A 21891-nucleotide genomic window follows, 5' to 3' on the forward strand; every position below is an offset into this window, starting at 1 on the left:
CAGTGAAACTGGGGATTTTAGCCTTGCTTTAAGTGCAGATTTTTACACAACTTTAACTATGGAGAGATTTTTTGATGCCTCTGTTATATAATTTTATTAAATGAAGCAAACCTGTTATAGAAGGAAGCAAAAGACAATCAATAGGAAGTGGATTTATTACAGGCTTTGATGCTGCAAGGATTAAGCACTACTTGATATTAACTTCCAGGGAATACCTGGAGACCAGACCTTTAGACATCTGTTTGTGAGGGTTTTGTGGCAGATGTTCATGACCTCCAGAAGACCTGACCTATCATCTTGATTAGCAAAGGAGCTGTAAGTGGATGTGAGAGATAGAAGCCAGAATTTATAAAGTATGGAAGAATATACTTGTGGTTTGTGGCTAGAACCAGACAGCAGGGCTCGGAGGCTTGAACTGAGGTGCCAGATGTGCCTTTTGCTATCCTGAGCAAAACACTTCACTGCCTGATGACTCAGTTTCTCTCTCTACATGACAGGGATATGAACATTTCCTCCTCTCCTATTTATTGTTTATATTTTGGGGTAGAAGTTGAGTGTCACCATTTAAGTGCAAATATACTACAGAGTCCTCTTACTGAGGGCTGCTGGATACTACTTCAGCCAGGTCTTAATATCTGTGTGTTGCATTTATCAGTGTTGCAGAATAAACATGCCACAGACATGCAGATGCTGGATCTGGAGACCTGCTCCCTTCCAGATCCTCACCTGAGCAAATCAGCTGTTGTAGCTCCTGGAATGGAAAAGAGCAAGGTGCAAAGAAGATGCACTGAGCCAGCCTGGGGCAGCAGAGCCAGAACTAATAAATGTTACTGGCTCAAAGCTGCCTGCTCTAAGAACATCCTTAATCTCCTGTTCTTTCTATTGTCCATTGTATCTCAGCCCCCAACTATCCTGGATGACAATATTATTATAGATCTTATATAAGAATTACATTATTAATAGTAGTATTAGTATTATTATACAAAAATACAAATTATTATTGTATAATGAAAAACATGAGAGATCAGACAGAGCACAGGATCAAGGAAAGATCACACTGTTTCCCCCTCGCTTTTGTGCCGTGAGATTCCTCTAATTCTGACTGACATTTATGGTCACCAACAGCAGCAGTAAACTCCTTGGGTAACTACTCTTGCTGTTTTCAGATTGATTTTCATCTCTGCATCACTCACTGAGACTGGCACATTAGCTGATAAATCAACTGACAAATGTCCATGCATTTTGATGTCATGCAAGATAGCTGCCTGCCCCGGGAATGCTCTGATGTATGATCAGTAGAGCCACTTGGTGCCACTACTACTTGCTTAACAATTATCTCGGGAGGATCCAAAAGGAAGGGGACCAGTCTCCCAGGCTTCTCATCCACCATGGAGGATCCTCACAGTGGGCTTGAAGCCTGTGTAAAGCACCATGTCAGCATCTTTCGGGAACAGCTGCTGCTCACAGCTCATGAAATCCTTCTGTCTAGCTGTCTTGCAATAGACACTTAACTGCCGGCTGTGTGAGCCACAACAGAGCACGTCACTGCTTCTCATACATGAGAGGCTCCAAAACACAAAGGGACCCAGGGGGAGAAAGGAAGAAAAGAAAGTAGGAAGGGGAAGATGCTGGCTAAGAAAAGGAGTGACAGGAGTGTGAATGAAAGAGGAGGGGAAAGGCGGGGGCATGTGGGGAAGGGTGAGAGGGGCAGAGATGCAAAGACCTCCTTTCCTCCTGAAAAAACTGCCCCTTCTTATGGAGAGGGGAGAGAGCTGCTGGGGACTAGCCCCAAGTGGCAGACACTAGTTAGACCTGATGGGAAGAATTCTGCCCTTATCCAGGAGTGAGACTTTATTTCACTCACCCACTGGAGAACAGAGACATGAGGTGAGCTATACCCCTGTGATGGACATGATAACCTGGACAACACCTATCTGAGGAGAGCTGTACTCCTATGACTGACATGAAAACTTGGACATCACCTTCAGGCAGTTGCTTGCACAACACAGTAGACACCACCTCTGAGACTCCCTTGGAAAAGACTCACTTTGGAAAAAGAGTGCATGGCAGGGGGATTGGACTAGATGACCTTTAAAGGTCCCTTCCAACCCAAACTATTCTATGATTCTGTGATAAAAGGAGAGTCTTCGGAGCAGCAGGTCCATTTTACCTGTGGCAGGGCTTGAACAACTGTATCCAGCAGCGCTCGCATTCCTGTGGCCATCTTCAGTAGCTTCAGAACTGTCACAACAAACACAAGAGAAGTGCACTCAAACTGAGCTCAGAAGGTCCATCCTTTGTGTGACTTACTAATGGCAGTAGCACAAGATGGATGTCCTGTCTTCCCTTACCCTGGAAAAACTGTATTGGTCCCCTCGGTCCCCTTCTCCCTTTGCCCACTTCTTTTGACCATAAAACCCCAGTGCTTCTTTCTCCTTCAGTTCATTTCCTTCTTACTAAATACTGTTTCTGCCACTCACACCTATCAGGCTGCTCTGCTTCACCCAGATAATCTGGCCAAGAGTCCTCTTTCTCCCAGCGTCATGTATCACAATTCTCATGCTGCTCTGATTTTTCATTCCATCACTTTCTCTTCCTCCAGCCACCATCTGTTAAGGCAGCTTAGCACATCTTGGCCATCATCAGGAAGATTCAGTCCCCTCTCTGTGAAAACTTCAACCTGCTTGGTGACCCCTTCTCCCAACATCACTGTCATACTTGCCCCATAAAAGAACAACAGGGAAAATCCAGCCCTTGCATGATCTGCTTACCCTCCTGGTCCTTCACCTCCTATTAAAATCACTGCATCTAAATGCCTGGCTTAAGTAAGCCAGAAAGACTTAGCCTCTAGGCTGTCCTCCATCACATCTCCTGCCTCCCTCCCAGGGCTAGGGACAGGGAGAGCCCATGACTCTACAGCCACTTCTCAATGAGTCATGGCACCTACACATCTGCCTCTGGCCAGTATCTGTCTCACCTCGAGCAATACGCAGCACCCTCATGATCCGGATGATCGTGGGGTTAATTGGGAGAGCGGCATTGATTTCAATCTCTTCCAGCGTGATTCCCATGACTGACAGCAGCACAATGGCCAGATCTAGCTGGTTCCACCTTAAGAAGAGAAATTGAAGAGCGTAAAGGAAGATTGAGTTTTTCCATTTCCCTGAAAAAGGAAATGAATTGTCTCCACTTTAACCTAAATATTTCTTTATGTATGAATTCAAGACCCCACTCTGAGTCAGCCTATATGGGCTTTTGCAGACAAACAGATTCACTTTGCACACACCCTGAGCAGCCAGAGGCAAGTCAGCCCGATCTGAAAGAACGGAGTTGTGTTACTATGGTGCTATGCTTTGACTAATGGGCTCAGCTTTTTACGGCCTTACTACCTCGAATCAGCTTCATTATATACGTTCTGCTTCAGCATGCTCCCAGTTTGCCTCAAGGGCAGGAAAAAAAGTCTCTCTCTCTAACCCCACCTCCTTTGCTTTCTAGCCTAACCAGCAGAAGCCAACCAAAAGGCAGTTTTTGGACAACTCTTACTATTGCCTAGGCATTGCAGCTCATGAAGGCTGAGGTTAGGTTCACGCTGTACAGAACTGGGAGGCAGTCAGGGCAGTCTGCTATCACCTCATGCTCCAGATAGGGATCCATTCTCAAAACCTCCACCCCAAACCAAGTTGTCCCACAGCCACAGTTGACATAACTCTCTGCTCACCTGTCTTTGAAGAATCGCCGCAGACCAAATGCCACCAGCTTGAGGACTGCCTCCAACACAAAGACAGTGGTGAACAGGTAGTTGCAGTACTTGAGGGCGGTCTCCAAGGACTGCCAGCAGAAAGAGAAGGTAAAGAATTGAGGTAAAAGCAACATCATGCACATAACCTGTAGCAGGAGGCTCTCCTGAGTACCAGGAATTCATTAGGAGGTGGGGAAGCTGCCCCACGCCTCCTGTCTACTTGAATGTGGAGGCTACCTGCTAAGGCCAACCATCAGCTGGCCCCTTTTCCCCATGCTGTTCTCAGGACCGGTTATTGTTCCTTTCTCCTGTACTGCTCAGCATTATGGGGAGAAGGCGGCTGTTGCGAGGATAATCCACCAAGTACCATCAGCCTCCTCCTCTGCCAGTAGCCTATGCCACCTGGATGCCACCATGTTAATGGCACTGGCATAGCTATCAATGAGAAGTGAGGCACAAAGTTTACTCCAGTTGTGGATACATGTTATCTCTGATGGTAGGAAACCCCTCTGCGCCTTGGTCTGGGGCAGGCATATGTTATGCCACCCTTGGTGGCACTTTGTACTGGCAGGGTTCAAAGCACTTTGGCAAGATTCTTTAGCAGAGCCTGACAGGGGGCTGGCCTGGCTGGACCTGTATTCTAGGGGAAGGAGCTGAGGAGTACGGAAAAGGAGTGACTTGCTCAGGAACAAAGGCCTGACATGAAAATGACGACAGATAAAGGTTGAGAGTTCCTGCAGACTAAAACTGGGCACCATTAAGGGCAAGATAAAAGTGGGCAGCTGGGCAAGATGGGCAAGGAACAGAGGAGGCGGCTGGCAGTGGGTGTGGATGAGGACAGAGTCAGCTCCCGATCAAAGCCTGAGCTACCTTGGACAGAGTCTGCTCAAGCACCAGAGCAGTCACCTCAACCAGCGGTCTCCTGAAGAGAAAACTGAAATGCCACCAGGCAGATGTCGTGATGAATGCTTTGCCTACATATGGAGGCAGAAAGATCCTTTCATACGTGCAGCATACATTTTTTCCATCAGAGGCACCTAGAACTTTGCCAGGAACACTGAGAGGTACCTGGTCTTCCCCAACCAAAGTATAAAAGTTATTTGGCCTTCAAGGCCCTTTGCTGGGAATCAGCCCCTGCAGCTGAGAGAGGCTCTGCTCAGCGCTTTGCCCCTGCAACTTGTCTTATGCAACAAAGGTGGCTCAGTAAAGACATCTCAGCCCATGACACACAACCAGCCGCTTTAGTCCTCTCAGCTCAGGCCATATGGCAGGAAAATTGGACTGACATTTGGAAATCTGATGCAAAGCCTGAAGCTCCCAGGACACTGCTGTTTCCACCAATCCTCCTGTTAGGATTCAGGGGAATATACAAAGCAGACCAGGCAGCTAAATTTGGTGACCCACATACCCACTTAATAATATAAAGCACAGAGACTTAATTGCATCATGCTTTCTAGGGGCCCAACTTTTGCTTAGATACCTTATCTCTATTGATTTTAACAGTTAACAAGTGTCTGAGCAGGGGCTACCTTTCTGGATATATATGAAACTCTTCACATAACTTTGCCTACTACATTAACTCTTGCAATACTTTATTTTTTAGAGACACTCAAGCGTCCTACCTATTCTGGTGTGCAGTGGTCATTAGAGTGCTGTAGCAAAATAACATAATGACTAGAGGCAGGGCTTATCTCCATGATCTCACTCACCACAGGCTGGTTGTAGTGCTCCAAGGACATAGTGACCACGTTGAGGCAGATGATGAAAGTAATGAAGATGTCCAGATAGTGGCTGGTGCAGACCGAATGAATAAGGAGGCGTATAGGGCAGTAGGTAGCATAGTACGGCAAACGCTGCGCTTCTTCAGTGGAAAGAGGGAGATGGGCAGAGTTAGGAAGAAATTGGAAGAAAGAGAGAAATGGGTAAGAAACACTGAGGAGAGAGCAGGCATAAAAGTGGTGATAGGTGTTGAAAGAAAAAGGAATGATGGCAGGAGAGAGAAAGAACAGAAAAACATAGGTAAACAATAGGGGACATAGGAAGGAAGGAAAAAATGCAAGAAAGAGGAAAGTAGAAGTGGGGAAAAAAATAAGTAGAAAAAAGACACGGAAAGGAATGCTAGAAAGAAAATCTGTTACTCTGTGTTTGTGGGAATGGTGCTAAATCAGCATTTCATGCCTCGAAAAATTAAGATCACAAATGATAAAAGGGAGCAGATGGTTCCAGGAGAGGCCCCAGGGTGTCACAGGAGAGAGGGAAAAACTGGAACAGAGGAAAGGAAAACATGCCCACAGGCTGTGAATGGAAGAAAACCATCAGTCTGGGGTAGTAGAGACAATTTCCAGGGTTGAGTATGCTTTTGCAATTTCTGTCTAAAAGTAATACAGAAGAGGACGGAAACACAAGGAAGAGGGCTTGCTTCACCCCAGAGGGTTTGCGCCCCCAAGGAGTGACACTGCAACATTGATGGAAGGAACCAGGAACAAAACACAGGGATCTTCCTCTTCCCCCCTCATCCTTCTTTAAATTTGGGTTTAAACACGAAGGATGGTCTATCCAGGTCTTCCTCCAAACACCAGCTGGGTTGCAGGAAGCCCAGGTGGGACTGTCCCAAGCCCAGGAGGTGTACTGATGCGTGCACGTCCTATGTCAACACTGCACGCCAGCAGGTGCACAGGGTATTTTTGGTACATGTTATCTCCCAAGGGGCAGGGTACTAAAACCCCAGCAGCTTCCCTGGAGTCCCAGCAGACCTCATCAGCCACCTCTCTTCCCCTGACCACCCCAGTGAGGTGCGTAGTGACATGGCAGTGGCGCGGGGAGGAAGGCTGAGAGCGCAGCCACAAGCGATGCATTTCAGAGACCAGTCAATTGGTAAAGGAAAAAAAAGAGGAGAAGGTTTTTCTCAGAAAACCTTGGCCTACGAACCGACCAAACACTTAGGCTGTGCCTTACTCCTTCGCTTCTTCTCCAGGCGGCGCAGGCGCTTCTCCTCCCGCCGGCGTGCCTCCTCGGCCTCCTGGTGCTGCCGGCACTTGTGGAAGTTCTCCACCACCACCCCCACGAACATGTTGAGCACAAAGAAGCTGACGATGAGGAGGAAGGAGATGAAGTAGAGGAGCATCCACGGGTTGTTGTTGATCACCGGCTGGAAGAGGGGGGAGAACAAAGCCTGGTTGGAAGGGCAGTGGTATGGAAATGGTGGGCGTGGGACCTGCCATGGTGATTGGCTGCTGGGGAGGTGGGGAGGAGTTATGGAAATGAGGGGAGGGGCCTGGGAAGAGCTGGGGCTACAGATAAGGCAATTTGTTATTGGCTGATTGGATTTTGGCATCAGCTGGCAAAAATGCAGCTTGCATTCATGGAGCCTGTGGGAGTCACGGGCAAGGGCCCATCTGTACAGAGTCTCCCACAGGCACAACCCCAGCTGCAAGTTGGGTACAACCCCAGGATGTAGTGAAATGGGTGGTCCAGGCAGCAGGAACACCTTTGGCTTGAGGGCAAGTAGGCACCACAACCACTGCCACCAAAACAGCAACGAGACCAGAATAGGAATGTCATTCAGGCTTGGAGAGAAAGAAGGCCCTGACTTTGACTGAGTCTCCTACAAAGTCAACAGTCATGCATCTTGTGCAGAGGTTCAGAGGTAAATGGAGCATCAGCCCCGAGGTTCAGGCCTGTGGTACTGCATCCCATGGCAAGTGCCTACACTGGACACTATCAAGGTCCTCGCCTTATCAGCAGAGGAATAGGGATGCAGTGGGCAGCAGCCCAACAGTCCTTGCTTTATCAGGTATTAAAATAACTATCTGTGGGCCAGGAGGGAGCCAGCATGCCCAGAAAGGCACATGGCATTTTTGCTCTGTCATTACAAATAGATAAAGGCCTGCTGTGAGATTCAAACTGAGTGGAGGGTGAGAATTACCATGACAGCCACAGCTGCACCTCCCTGCATGGACCAGGCATGACCACGACTCCTTGCAAATAGGTGAGCAAAGGATTCAGAAGGGCCCTAGAAGGGACTCTTGGTTTGAGGGAGGTGTCTGAAGCAGGACGTTAAAGTCTGCCTTACTAGTCCAAGGAAAGTGAAAAAGGTCCTTTCACAAGGAAGTCTTCGTACCTGCTGGTCAACAGCCACAGCATCTAGTCCATTATACATAATATTGACCCAGCCATCCTTGGAAGCCAGAACAAAGAGGGACATGAGAGCCTGCAACATACAAAGCAAAGCAGATGTGGAGCAGGTGCATCTGGCAGACTGGGGAAAACAATTGTGGGTTTATGCTCTAACACACACAACATTGAAATATTCTTCCTGCCTGTGTCTCTGCACACATCAAAACCTGGTCCTTCCCCCGTGGAGGAGAGGCGGGGGGGCACAGGAAGCCATGTGCAGCCAGACCCACCAGAGAGATCATGAAGAACATCTGCTTCATGGCAGGAGGAAAAAGAAAATCAAGCTCTCTGCTGCCACCACTTTTCTTTCCCCTGCAATCTGTAAGCATCATCTTGATACCAACCCACTAATGACACAGCTTCTGCATGGATACCCATGACAAATAACTGCCAAATCCCTGGCCCAGGGATCAGGCTTTCCAGGCACTGCATCTGTGCCCGAGGGAAGGGTTCGTATAGGAGGAGATAAACCCTGTGATGGGTTGCCATCAGAGAAAGGGGCTGTTGGCACACTCACCTGTCCCAGGTTGTCGAAGTTGTATTTGTGGTGCACCCACTTGTAGTTGGCGGCCACACAGTCAGACCGGTTGGTGATGTTCCTGATGTCAACTCCCAGGCAGTGGTAGAACTTACCCTTGAAGAGCTGCAGGAGGGGAGTGACCCCATCAGCCCCCTTCCCCACAGGGTTACCCATGCTCCCTGCCATGTCCAGAAGCTCCCAAGATGGTGGGTGGGCTGCAGGGCTGCAAGCCAGGTGGAACATGACAGGTAGGGAATACCACCAACACGACGTAGAGCACAGGCTCAAACATTGCTAAGGAGCCACGGCCACCCTGGTAAACCCACATCTGTCTTTTCAGCCTCCTCCATTGTCCCAGGAGCTTTCACCATCTGACAGCCTTTAGGGCAGTCTTTCTGGGTGCAGTTAGAGCTACCAGCCCAAAAGGAAAAAACAAATCTTTTATTCAGTCCCCAAGAGTAACTCCCCTCCCTGCTTCCCAGTTACTGAAAGAGCTGATGGGGAAAGAAGATCTCATCTGAGGGTAAAGAACCAGAAAAAACATCCCCTGCTTCTCAGATACTTTTTTTGCAAAGCTGTATTGCACTGCTGTGGTTCCTCTGCCCAAGGCTCCTTTCCCCACATGGAAGGTACTGGATTGTGCATTTGTACAGATGCATCAGAGCAGGCTAAGTATAGCGCATTCCCTGAGATGGAAGTAACACCCACGCCCTTGCTCCTCTGCAATGCAACAGCCAAAAATAGAGAGGATTAAATAAAAAAATAAAAGAAGGTTGTGGGTGGATTTAGGGCTCACAGTGAGGGGGAGAAACAGAGATGACTGGAGGCAGGGCTTGTGCAAGCAGGCGCTGAGCTGCTTGCTCTTGTGGTGTGGCATGGCGTGCCCAGCGAGCTCTGTGCTGTGCCAGCCCTGGGCTCTCCTTATAGCGCCAACTCAAACCCTGATATAACTCGTGCCAGGCATGAGCATTAGCTCCTGTCTTGCACACCCAGAAAGACAGCACCTGGCTGTCTTTGCCAAAGGCTGCCGGGACACTATGGTGGGAGACAGCTCATGGAGGAGGGCAGCTGCCAAAAGTTACTTGGCTTGCCTGTCCCTCCAGCTCTGCTTGGTTCCCTGCGCCTGGATGTACAGGTGCCCCATGGTAGGGATGGGGGGCACAGGGGTTGTTTGATGGGCAGTAACAACCATACCTGCACACCCAGGATGCCGAAGATAATGAAGAAAGCGCAGCAGATGAGGACGATGTTTCCTATGGGCTTGAGGGAAGAAATGAGCGTCTCCACCACCAGCTTCAGGCCAGGGGCTCGGCTGATGACTCTGGAAGGGAAGGATGGGGAGGGGTGACAGAGGGACAGGGCAGGGATGTTTGGCCTAGGCTAAGCATTTTCAGTAGCAATGGACCCCTGCTCTCCCTGTGCAGTGACCCATCAGTGGGGATCACTTTCATGCAAGCAAAAAGCCTCTTGTCTTCCATGGGTTTGTTGTCTGACTAGGTACCTCCAGGGCTAAAGACGTATGGCTAAAGGGAACCTTCCTGTGGTCATGGCTTGTCAAAGACCACGCTTTGTCTGGTACTGTGGGATCTGAGTCTGGGACCCTTCCTGGGGATGGGAAGCAGGAAAAGGGGGCCAAGCAGGGCTCAGTGGGACTCTGACCGGAGGGGACGTAAGGTGCGCAGCAGACGAAGGACCCGCAGCACCCCCAGGATTTTGGCACCGCCAGCAGAGGCCACTGAGACCACAATGTCAATGAGAGAGACGAAGACCAAGAAGCCATCCAAGATGTTCCAGCTGCTGCGGAGATAAGCCTGATCCCCAAAATACAGGCCTAGAGAGACAACCTGAAAGAGAGGGGAGAGGAGGAGGGGTTAAATGGCTCCTCTCTATGTTGCCCGGTGGAGGGCAGCTGTGGAGAGAGGGGGAGAATGGGGAACAACTGTCAATTCCACATGACACTGGAGTGTCATCTCATCATCTTTTCCTTTCACCTGGAAGACTACAAAGGGGAAAGCAGTGGTACATGACTCCAGAAATAACACGGCCATGGTTGTCTCCTTTCCTCTGCCTCGCTGAGCAACAGGACACCATAGTGAACACACAGGAAACCTTTCCCTGCCATACCACAGACCTGGGGCAAGTATCCCAGTCCAGAGATCATCTGGGAGGTAAAATCAAACACCAAAATCCATACTTCGGCTCCTAAGGGGTAGTTCAATTCTCAGCAGTTCTCAACACCAGCAGGTGCTACAGATATTGCTGGCCTTGGAGAGAGTTGAACACCCTGCAAATCATGGCCATAATTTAGGTATGAATTTTAGGGGGTTTAAGTTCAGGCACCCAGTTTTGAGACTGTCTTTACCCAGTTTTGGGACTCTTTCCCAATCACAAGAGTGGAATCACAAGATTTTGTAAAGTATTGTCATAAAGTACTTAAGACAACTATTAAATAATTATCTCAACTAAGAGCATGTTATTCATACTGTTGTTATTTCCCCCATTCTTGCTCCAGAAGGAAGGGAACAGACATTTGACATTATTACAAAATCTGTACCTGGAAGCCAGCTATTCCTCCCTTTGGATACTAAGATACTAAGATCCCTTTGGATTTAAAGCCTCAGATAAATATCCCCTCCATGCCTGACAAGAGGGGACTCAACCCCAGGCAGTACCTGCCTTGACCAAGGTAGAGGGAAGGACGGGCACACTGAAAAGATGGAGAGGTTTTAGAAGGGTGCTGAGCAAACATGAACCATATTGTCCCTGACACTAGGAAAAGGCTCTGAGCTGTTCATCTTCACAGTAACTTACCTTCAGTGTCATCTCAGCTACAAAAATTGCTGTGAAAATGTAGTTGGACACAGTGAGAAAGATCCTCTCCTAGGAAAAAAACAAACAAACAAACAAAAAAACAAACAGAAAAAGGCCTTAAATATATCTGGATGACTTCTTGATATGAAAGTTGGGGAAATTAGAGAGGTCAGTGGCAAAGGTCAGTGCCGGGCAGCTTTAGCTCACACACCTTGGCTCAGCCCTGCGCCACAGCTGGGACAGGATCCTATGCAACTCTGCAAGAGCAGAGTGAGTGGGATTTGCAATGCATCCTGCAAATCTGGTTTCAAGGTGCTCTCTGCCCTGCTCTGCCAGTGCTTCTCAGTCCTGACCTGCTGCACTGACATGGAACTCCTTCCTGAAGAGCTGCTGAGCACTGACCACTGGACTGCGTGTAAGTGCAGAAGAGCCTGGCGGTCAGCTAAGGCAGACATGCAGAAAAAGCCATTTCACTTGCCAGCTTGAGCCATCTCCCAGATAGCTCAAAAGCAGCATACATGAATGATGACATGCCATTCCTACAGAATGGAAGTTACTTCTATCTTTTAGTTACCAGTTCCTGTCCCTTTTGCCGGTTGTCTCTTAACTGCAGGTGCCTGGGGGACTCTCTTACTCTCCAAGAGGGAGGATATTAGGATTAGTGTATTATAAAGTGGGTTGCCCCATTATAAGATGCTGCAGGGGAAGCACACATTATGTGAATTACTAATGCTTGGGCAATTGAATATATGAGTGGCAGCTGGTGTTTAATGCTGAAGTTCTTCCAGAGGTCATATCAGTGCCAGGAACACTTACAAACCACTGTCAGAGGCTGTGCTAAAAAGCAGGTGGGAGGAAATGGTGCTCACCGTGCTTCTGTGTTCAATCTGTGGTCTCTCCAGGGCAATGGTGATGCAGTTCAGGAAGATAAAGGCCAGCACAACGTAGTCGAAGAGCTTGTGAGCAATGATGGTTTGGCAGAGGAGGCGAAACCTGCAAGAGAGTTCCAGTAGGCACCTGTGCCTTGGGCAGAACAAGGTTAGGAGCTATGAGGACAGAGAATTGAGAGATCTGCCCAAAACTGAGCTCTGACATAGCAGCTTTCCTATCACTGATACTGATGTTCCTCGCCATGGCAATATCCCAGGCTGTCCCATGGTCACACAGGGAGCCTGGAGCACAGCAAGGGCAGAACAAGGAGCTGAAGCTTCATCCATTGCCCCAGTGCCAGAGTTTCCTGGTTTCCTAACCGCTACAGCTCTGGGCTCCTCTCTTGTCCTGTAGAGCAGAGGCCAAGTTTCAGTTTTTCTCCTAAACTTACACTTTATACCACAACAGGACAAAGACACCACATGCTGAAAACTGAGGAGAGGGAGGTAGGTCGGCTCTCATGGGGACCACACTTCTGTCTGCTCTGAAAGACACTGTGACCATTAGCATAGGTGTCACACAGAGTGAAGAGCTCTCCCTCATGACCTGTAATGAAAGCCCCTTCTTTTCAAGGGGCAATGCACATGAGAGAATACTGTTGGCTAAGATACATGGACATTTTCTCCTGGTGGGAAGACCCATTTAGGAGGAAGAATTTATCCCAAATTTCTTTTTTTCAGGCAAGAAGAATTCTAACTTTGCCCTAAAAGGTGTGATATGACTGCTGATAAGTTGGTACTGGGACTGAAAATTAAATGGAGAGAGTGTTCCAGTACCAGGGGAGGAAATATTGGAGTCATTATGGAGTCATTAATAATATATTCCTTCTCCTTTTTGGGTTAACGTTAGCATTCCCTGCCTTGCTTTGCTATAAATATTTATGATTACACAAAAGAAAAATGGGATGTTCCAAAGGGAGGGAAAATCACAACAACTATTTAGGATTCTTATCCTTCCTTTCATCTCTAGAATCAAGGAAGAGAAGTGGTGTTTGGCTGCAGAAGGGGAGATGGAGAAGACAAAACACATTCCCAGCTGGTAAGTTTAAAGTTGCAACCTACATGCGGCTCAGAGTATGTGGACAGCATGGCAACAGAATCTGCCCCATTTTCTCAACCCTCTCATGGTAAAAACTGCACAAACCTGTTTTGTGGAGAGAAGAGATATATGGACCAGTCCTCCCGTAACTCACACCAGTCTGGCTTATAGACTTCCATCATCTTCCGTATGCGAAAGCACAGGCTCTGGAGGGACACAGCAGAATCAAGTGCCACTAGTTACTTTCCCACTTGATTGAGAGACTCTTCCTTTCACATCTGACCCCAAAACACCATTACCCGCAAGTCCACAGATGCACTACCTGCCTTTCTTTAAGCCCCCAAATGAGGAAATGGACTCAAAGAGTAACAAGCCACTGAAGAGGAGGTAGGGGCTGCTTTGCCAGGGCCTGTTGACCTCTTTGCATCTGGTTTCCTCCCCATATTGCTAGAAATAAAACTGCTGGTGTCCTTTCTAGAGCAGGATGTTGTCCATGACGCCTTCTCAGAGCTGTTGGAATGACTCTGCTGCGTGAGGACAGTGTTTCCTTGCTACCTCAGCTAAATGAGAAGCCAGGACAGGCTCACCTTCTCTGGCACTAGGGTTTGGAGGTGATTTAATTTCATACAGCACATATATCTGTTAAAATTTCTACTGACTCTCCATCCATTTTTTCCACCCTTTGATCTGCTCATAGATTGGGCGTTGCGGTTTCCCAGGCTGGCACCACAAAACTCACTTTCCTTGTCTCTAATATGCTGATGTTCCCCCTGCAAAGCTCTCACTGCTCCCACAAGTCCATCTTTCCTAACCTGTAGAAATCATAGGTTGCTCTGCTCTGAAGTAACAGCCCCCAAATGACCATGCACGTGCCTCACATCTGCCATCCTCCCATCATCCACCTGTATATGACTGCCTTGCAGGCAGCCTGACAATGTGGCTTGGGCTCATCTGGGCGTAGAGGTCCCACCTGTGTTCAATGTTGTCCACCAGCTGTACTTAAAGCACCTTTGCAAGCTGTCCCACCCATGTCACCGGGAGACTGAAACTTGAGGATGGTTTTGGGGCTTCCCACAGAGCTGTGGTATAACCCAGGTTCCCTGCACCAAATACTCACATAATCTATTTCTTCATCATCCTCTCCCCGTTCCTTGCAGTTGTTCAGCTTTGGGAAGATCTCCTTGGCAATACTAGGCATTTTGCCATTGCAGTCTTGGTGCTCGCTGGCCCCAGATGCTGCTCCCAGCTTTCGGGTCACTCTGTGGCCAGATGGGACTGAGGGCAACTCCAGCAGGTCACAGGAGCCTTTGTTGTCCAGGGAGAGCGTCCGGCGGTGGTGAAACACCCTTCCTGTCCCATCTGGCTCCTCATCTGTCGACCTGTGCCTCTCCCCAGACAGGAGGGATTCGTGCTCGGCAGAGGCAAGTTTGTGCTTCAGGCTGTGTCCCCGGGCCAGGCTGTTCCAGCTGGAGCGGCGGCTCCCCCAGGCCCCGCTGCGGCCCCAGGCACCATAGTGGGAACTGCGGGAGCTGGACTGTAAGAGAGCAGGACAGGGACTCAGAGGCTCCAGGCACGAGGACGGAGCATGCGATCCTATTTCAGATCACAGACTTCTCCCTGGGCCCCTAAGCCAGGAGGTTGCCATTTTTTAGCCATAGAGGAAGTTGCATGGTGGGAATTTAGCAGCAATCTCTGTAAATCTGACAATAAATTCATAATGAGTTAGCAATGGTGTTGGCTGTGATTACTTTATAGCACCATCTGCGTGCAAAGCACTTATGGGGAAGGTAAATAATAAAGCCAAAGGCCAGGTGCCTGATGTTGTTGCTTACACCAGCACAGAGCAAGAATAAAGCTCTCCAAAAAAACGGATTGGCAGATTTTTACGCTGCCCTGGGGTAAAGGATAACACAAGGTACAGGGTGATGGATAATCTGACACACCATCTTTGAATACAGTCTTAATAAAAGGAAGAAATGAGAGAAACAGGCCTGTTGGTTACAGTCTAGTCCAACGACATCAGCAGCTTATCACATAGTATGTGGCTGAAATAACAGGGGCATGAACCCTTTCAGCAGCGATGCACCCCCTCAGAGCTGTGTGTGTCAGTGGGTAGAAAGCCCAAAAGCTGATGTTGTAAGGTGGACAGGTGCATTGGCTGGACAGACAGCAGTGCTTGGGGAAGTGCTAAGGGGCAGCAGGACCTGCTGTGGGGAGCTCCAAGTCAAGATCTCTCTCTTCATTGTTACAAAAGCTTCCAGAAAACCCATCTGTTATGCGACGTGGTAGTTCTGTCATCACCCAGATATTCCTATGCTCGTAACTCACTTAAGGCATCATTTTGCAGCCTGTGCTCCAGAAAAACAAGGAAAGGGCAAGAGGACAAAACGTGCTTCACTCTAAGAAGGAGACTGTCTCCTTGGTGTTCCTCCTCTCCCACCAGAAGAATATAAAAGAACTGAATCCCTCACTCAATGGAGTATAGATCAATAACCTGGAAATAGATGTCAATAATCTGGAAATTTAGATAAATAATGTGAACTGACTGTGCTTCCTGAAGACAGGCAATGTGCTTGTGTTAAAAGCCTACGGCAGCAGTGGAATCCTCCACAGCAGTCCCCAGATAATTGCAGAAAAATAACAGAGTGCTTGGACTTCAAAAGAAGGCTACGACACACGTTTCTATTCACTCACTCACCAAGGACCGCTGATCATAGGTCATTCTCCCCAGGGACATCACACTGCTCTTCCGAGAGCCAACAGCAACATGGATCTGGTCAGGCTGCAGGGAGTTGTGCGAAGAGTTGGTGACGCCCCCAGCAGCCACTGGTGGGTTGGAAGAGGGCAAGCATGGGTCCAAGTGTCCATTAGGTGTCACAGGAATTCCACAGAGCTTGGGATCTGGGTAGAAAGATGCAGAAAGAAGAAGAAAAAGAAGAAGGTGGGTTCCTCACTATCCAGTGACCGTTTCGATGACTAAGCTGCTCAGCATGTTAGCAGCAGCTAACAGAATATTAGTTGTTTAGCATCAATCAACACTGTTTCCTTCTGATTTAGGGTGTTGTGGCAAAAGCAGTGCAAGCTGGGAAGATTTGAAGTATTCTCCTTAGTCCCCAGAACTGATGGCAGCTCTCCTTGGGGCCAGACAGACAAGCAGAGTGCTGGTCAGCAGACTCAGGCTGACAGGTAGAGCAAGAAGCTGAACCTTGTCAGCAAGGGGAGGAGAGTGTGCTTCTGCATGCCAAGAACAGACACCTACATCTTCAGGTCTGAACAAATACCACTGACTGTCAGATTGGCCATTTAAAGCAGTTAGGCTGAGACACCGAGGAGGAGACTAAGATATGGGGAGACCCGCAGCCATTCACATACTGGTGTCACCTTTAAATTCCTGCAATCATACTCTTCATCCCGGTCTAGCCTACTACACTGGGCCTCTTCAAATTGACCTTGAAGGTCCAGGACACCTTTGAGGGGTATGTTAGGACCTGTGGACAACCATCAGCATTTATCAAGATAGATGGAGAGGATGAGGTCCTGGATTATAATGCCTGAGAGGACTGGAACAACCATTTTAGTTTGACCTGTTGCATAATGAAGGTCACATATCCTGACCTGCACACAGCGTCACAGGTATGAGTGCACCAACAATCTCTGTAACCTCTTCCCATCTGCCCTCCTAAGGGACTGGCTGCCTACATTCAAGCTAAGCTCTGATAAGGTGCAGCTATGTAACCCAGGATCAGACGGCTGTGAAAACAAGCTAAGTTGCAGGAAAGAGCTCTGACAAGCCAAGAGTGGAGCCACTGCTCCTTGCTGTGGGAGTTGCATTTAAGCTCAGACCTGGGCCTGTGGCCCTTGTTTGGGTTATGCTGTGAGCATGCTTGTGCCTGTCCTTGCACCTTGCTATCTTGGTCTTGTCTTGCTGACTGGACCACTTGGCTTGACCTCAGACCTGCCTCATCATTGTGGACTTGCCTGGCAATCATTGAACTACTGGCTGACCCTGGCTAGCGTCAGTGAATCTGCTCTGCTTACCTTGTGTAAGTACTATACCTTTGTTGGTGTGGTTCCTGCCTTGCTGGCTGGCACTCCTTCCCCCTCAGCTCCTGGCTTGCCATCCATTGCGGAGCAAGCTACTCTTGCTGCTCCTTGACACTAAGTCCTGTCTGAGGTATAATATCTCTTGTAGAAAGACTTTCAGTCTTCAAGGAAAGACTTCGAGGGGTGGAGACCTTACTCGGCAGTTTGTAGGCAGACTGTTCCAACAGTTAATTATCTTTGCTTTAAAATACGTGCCTTTTTTTCAGTCTGAATTTGTCTAGCTTCGGCTTCCAACCTTTACAATCTCATTATGTTTTTTTCTGCTCAATTAAAGAGCCATCTACCATCAGAAATCTCTCCTTATGGTCGGCGTTTACAGAGCGTGTGATCAAGTCACTTCTCTGGTTTCTCTAAGCTTCATTAGCCTCTCGCTATGAGGCAAGACTTCCAGATTTGTCTAAGTCCTTTTTAATGTGTTGGTATCGCCTATCCAAATGTGGGTCCCAGATACGGACACACTGTTCCTGAAATGGTGCCCCTGAAAGTAAGCAGAGACAGTCTCACTCCTCACTCCTATTTGCCATCTTCTAGGGCATTCAAGAACTGCTCCTCTTAGATATCACATTCCTCAGGATACCAACACAGCTCTGCCTTTTCCCCACAGATAACACTGCAAACTGGCATAAAGTTCAAAATGAAAACCAGTCAGTCCTTGGAATGGGAGTGAATTTTCTGCAGAATCTGCTTTCAGATTTCTCATTAAACAGCAATGGGAGATGAGCAAATGAGGTTGGTTCAGCTACTGTACCTGAGCCTTCCTGGACCTCTTGAAACTGATCTAACTCCTCCATGTTTGATGAACTCTGATCTTCATCTGAGTATGACCTGTTGGCATCACCCTGGAACACATAGATACAGAATTTGGGAAGTCATAAACAGAAAAGACCATTGTTCTTGCCTTTCATTGCTGGGACAACTATAAAATCCTCCTTGGCAGCCAGGAATCCAGTGTGGTCACTGGAGATAGTCTTGTGTGACCTGGGATGGCTGAGGTACCGCATTCTTGCTTTTGGAGCAGCAAAGGACTCACCCTAGTAGGGTAGGGTCTGTTACACAGGATGGAAATTGTGAACTCTCTTCCACAGGGGTTTTCTCTTTCCTTGGAAGGATTAAGTGTCACCTTTTCTTTTTTTTTTTTCTCCTAAAGAATCCCACCCTGAAGTCAACAAAGGAAATGACAGAGCTGTGAGTACTTTGTGAGTCCTCCACCCCAGTATCCTCAAAGTGTCTCACAGATCCCCTTTTTAGCACCTCTATTCCTCCCCTCCTGATGAGGCCTCTGTGGCAACTCACCTCAGCCTGGAACCCCTCCACCAGAATGGCCACTAGCAGATTGAAGAGCACGTAATTGCCAAATGTCATGAGAGCCACAAAGTAGAGGGATGCCCATGGCGAGGTGGAGGCCATGCCATTATAGAGCACAACGTTCCAGTCCTCCTGGGTCAGGATCTGCAATCAGGAGCAGAGGCCACATAAATGTGAAAGAAGAACATGAAGGGGGTTCCCAGAAAAAGACAGTGAAAGGATACACATCAGGACCGCATCAGGCCTCTTAACTTCCCCATAACCACACATCCACTGCCCACTGTCATTGTCCAGCTACAGTACTGCCCTGATAATGTTAGCTGATCAAGAAGAAACAAGAGTGAGCATGAGGGCAGCCACGTGCTGGGGTGATGGTCTTAAACACAGGAAATGCCACACCAGAAGTGACCTTTGCAAAGTGCCTCCTAGGAAGGAAGGAGCACCCCTGTCAGAGAGATACACCAGTCGCTTGGTTACAACACGCGGTTTTTCTTCCTCCAAACATCACGTGCCAGAGCCCTTTGTATGAACCTTTGTGCAAACTTTTGTGCTGTCAGGAGCAAGTGCAATGCTCCACAATAAGAAAAAGCACCTCCTGATCATCTTCACTTTGCCCTGGCCCACCCATAGAGAGCAAAGTGGGCTCACCTGGAAGACAGTGACAATGGCCCACAGCAGGGAGTCAAAATTCTTCCGGTCAGGAACTGTATCTCCTGTGTCTGTCCTGAGGCTGAACTTGCAACCAAAGATGTGCATTCCCAGGATGCTGTTGGGACATGTAGAGGAGACCGTTTCAAATACGAATATCTCTGGACCACAACGAGCTCATCAGAGTGATTCTCTTTTCTTCCTGACAATCTAATGTAGGACCACAGGAGCAAGGGGTAGAAAAACACAGCCAGACCACTGGGACCTATATGTGAAGAAGGAACTGTGTATTGCATCCCTATAGCTCACCACAAAACCTTGTTTCCCATCTGCACTTTGTCAGAGCTCACGTATTCCCTCCAACCTGTCCTTCAGACCTGCTCTCTTCATTGTTCTTGCTTGCTCCCCTTTTCCTTCGGCTCCCTACCACTGCATCCACAGGATGCACTGACAAACTTTCTTGGGTGCTTCCTGCTGCCCTTTTGTAAGAGCCAGCCTCCAGACTGAACTGTCCCTGCAGCCAGTGTTGACTACCAAGCAATTTCACCTATCCTCCAATGGGACATTATGTACAATGTGCACATTTGGTGGCAGTATTTCTCCACCCTGTCCAGGCCAGATTTTCAACTGCTGAACCCAATTTAGGGAAGCAGTAACCTTAGTTTTTATGAGCAAATAAATGTCTGTCAGTGCTTCCTGAGCCTAGAGCAATGGGCAAGACAAATCACGCACTCACACTCTGAAGTTGCCATCCACATGAGCCGTGCAGTGCCTCTCCAAAATATTGTAAGGCAACTGCCTCCTCACCTGAAGATAAAGATGAAGAGCATGAGGAGCATGCAGAAGGTGGCTACGTTGTCCATAGTCTTCATCAGCACCACAAGCTGGCGACGCAGTGCAGGCATGAAACGCACCAGCTTCAGCACCCGCAGGAGACGGAAAGTCCTCAGCACAGAGAGGCCCCCGTCTGACTGGCCGATGATCTCCCAGATGCTGTGGCCCAGAGAGGTACAGGGAGTGTGGGGACAAAATAGGATAGAAGTGAACAAACAAAAAGACAGCGAAATAACAATGCTAATCCACGTTATCACCTCTGCATTAGCAGCATGTATATAGGGGCTAGAGAGAAAATCTGATTGAACAAGATATAATTAGAAGTATATACTACAAGTTTATACTAATGTGTAGAAAGCTGTATTTCTCCCTTCAGAACATGAACATGGCACTGCATGTTGCAGGAATGAGGAAATGCAGCATTAAGTTCCAGAAAGACAAGTTCTTCTATCACACATTAAACCTCTGTAGCATCAGGTGCATTTGTGCTTCATTTGTGCATTTGCAAAATATTTCACAGCTAATATTTGTTGTGGACTTGCAAGGCAACTGTGATTGCCTCCATTATGTAGAAGAGACAACTGAGGGGCAGAAATGTTATGTGGCTTGCCTAGGGTTGCCAAGTTTTGGGAAAGGACATCTTGGTCTCCCAATCCTTGGCCTTGTGCATCAGCTCAGCTCCTCCTAGTATAGCTGCTAAATTCTTTTTGAAAAGGCACATGAAAACACGCAAGCTCTGTGGCACTCTTTTCTGTGTGTATTTCAGTTGATCCCCAAGGCCCTTGTCACCTGATGATGACGATGATACTGTCAAAGATGTTGTAGGGGTTGCGGAGGTAATCAAAGAGACCAAAAGCAGCAAGTTTCAGGATCATCTCCAGGGCAAACATGCTTGTAAAGACAACGTTGCTGATCTCCAAGATGTTGGTCAGTTCCTCTGGCTGGAGAGAAGGCAAATTCAGAGAGTCAGATCTGAAAGAGCCCTGAAATTATAGGAAATGAAGTGCCACCATTCCCAGGGGACAGGCTTTGTAGAGATCTGCGAAGGAGCATAGAAGAGATTAGAGTGGAGCTGGATAGAGTGACCTTTGCCCTCCAATTCCTTTGCACATTTACTACCTTCATCATAGATTATGTCCCTAATAAATTCTTTTATCAGAGGTGGTCAGGAGCCCCACAGCAATTCACACAGCCAAGGCTGACCAAGTGTCTCCCACATCCTCCTCCATACTCTGGCCCTCCAGCTAAAGGTTGCTTCACTGTGCAAAGAACTTGAGTATTTTTTGAAGCAGGGCAAAAGGGACTGATCTGTGGTCAGCCTCTTTATTCAACGATTTCTTCCAGACAGCTGGCACAATTTTTTGCTGAAATTCTGAAAACATTTGAATGATAGGAAAACAGTTCCCCATCTTCCTCTGAACCTCACTGAACTTCTCTGCCTCTTTCCCCTCTTTTTTTCCTTCCCCATTTTCTCTCGCCTGCTCCCCACCAAATCTGTGGTATGCATTAGTTTTCTGGTCTTGCTCCAGCAGTCTTTTGTCATGCTTCTGTCCTCAGAGTGGTCTCAATAATTATCCAAGCGAATATCACACTGGATGAATAAGACAACAGCAAGGAGGAGCACATTGCTAACACCTACCTGTAAGGGACAAGGAAGGACAGGATAGGGTGAGGAAAAGAGAAAAATGGACAGCAAGGGAGCATGAGAAGGCAGCAGATGCACAAGGTGAAAACCTCCAGGGCTGACACAAGATGACTGGGGTTTTTTGGGGGGAGGGGGGAGGGA

The 21891-nt window shown here is 48.1% G+C and overlaps 1 protein-coding gene across 1 annotated transcript in view; it reads right to left on the bottom strand.

Annotated features, from left to right (window-relative positions):
* Positions 1-21891, bottom strand: part of CACNA1I (calcium voltage-gated channel subunit alpha1 I) — a gene marked incomplete at both ends in the record, with an annotated part of 155507 nt that overhangs the window by 13651 nt on the left and 119965 nt on the right. Inside the window, 19 exons of the mRNA XM_082008638.1 lie at positions 2171-2241; positions 2978-3111; positions 3719-3828; positions 5449-5600; positions 6695-6887; positions 7860-7949; positions 8433-8558; positions 9630-9756; positions 10095-10279; positions 11247-11315; positions 12116-12239; positions 13320-13420; positions 14332-14748; positions 15913-16115; positions 18067-18157; positions 18612-18767; positions 19272-19389; positions 20079-20264; positions 20895-21046. Coding sequence (XP_081864764.1) covers positions 2171-2241; positions 2978-3111; positions 3719-3828; positions 5449-5600; positions 6695-6887; positions 7860-7949; positions 8433-8558; positions 9630-9756; positions 10095-10279; positions 11247-11315; positions 12116-12239; positions 13320-13420; positions 14332-14748; positions 15913-16115; positions 18067-18157; positions 18612-18767; positions 19272-19389; positions 20079-20264; positions 20895-21046 — 2805 coding nt within the window. The remainder of the gene's footprint in view (positions 1-2170; positions 2242-2977; positions 3112-3718; positions 3829-5448; positions 5601-6694; positions 6888-7859; positions 7950-8432; positions 8559-9629; positions 9757-10094; positions 10280-11246; positions 11316-12115; positions 12240-13319; positions 13421-14331; positions 14749-15912; positions 16116-18066; positions 18158-18611; positions 18768-19271; positions 19390-20078; positions 20265-20894; positions 21047-21891) is intronic.

The sequence above is a fragment of the Phaethon aethereus genome (genome assembly GCF_964289735.1).
Source record: "Phaethon aethereus genome assembly, chromosome: 1".
NCBI lineage: Eukaryota > Metazoa > Chordata > Aves > Phaethontiformes > Phaethontidae > Phaethon > Phaethon aethereus.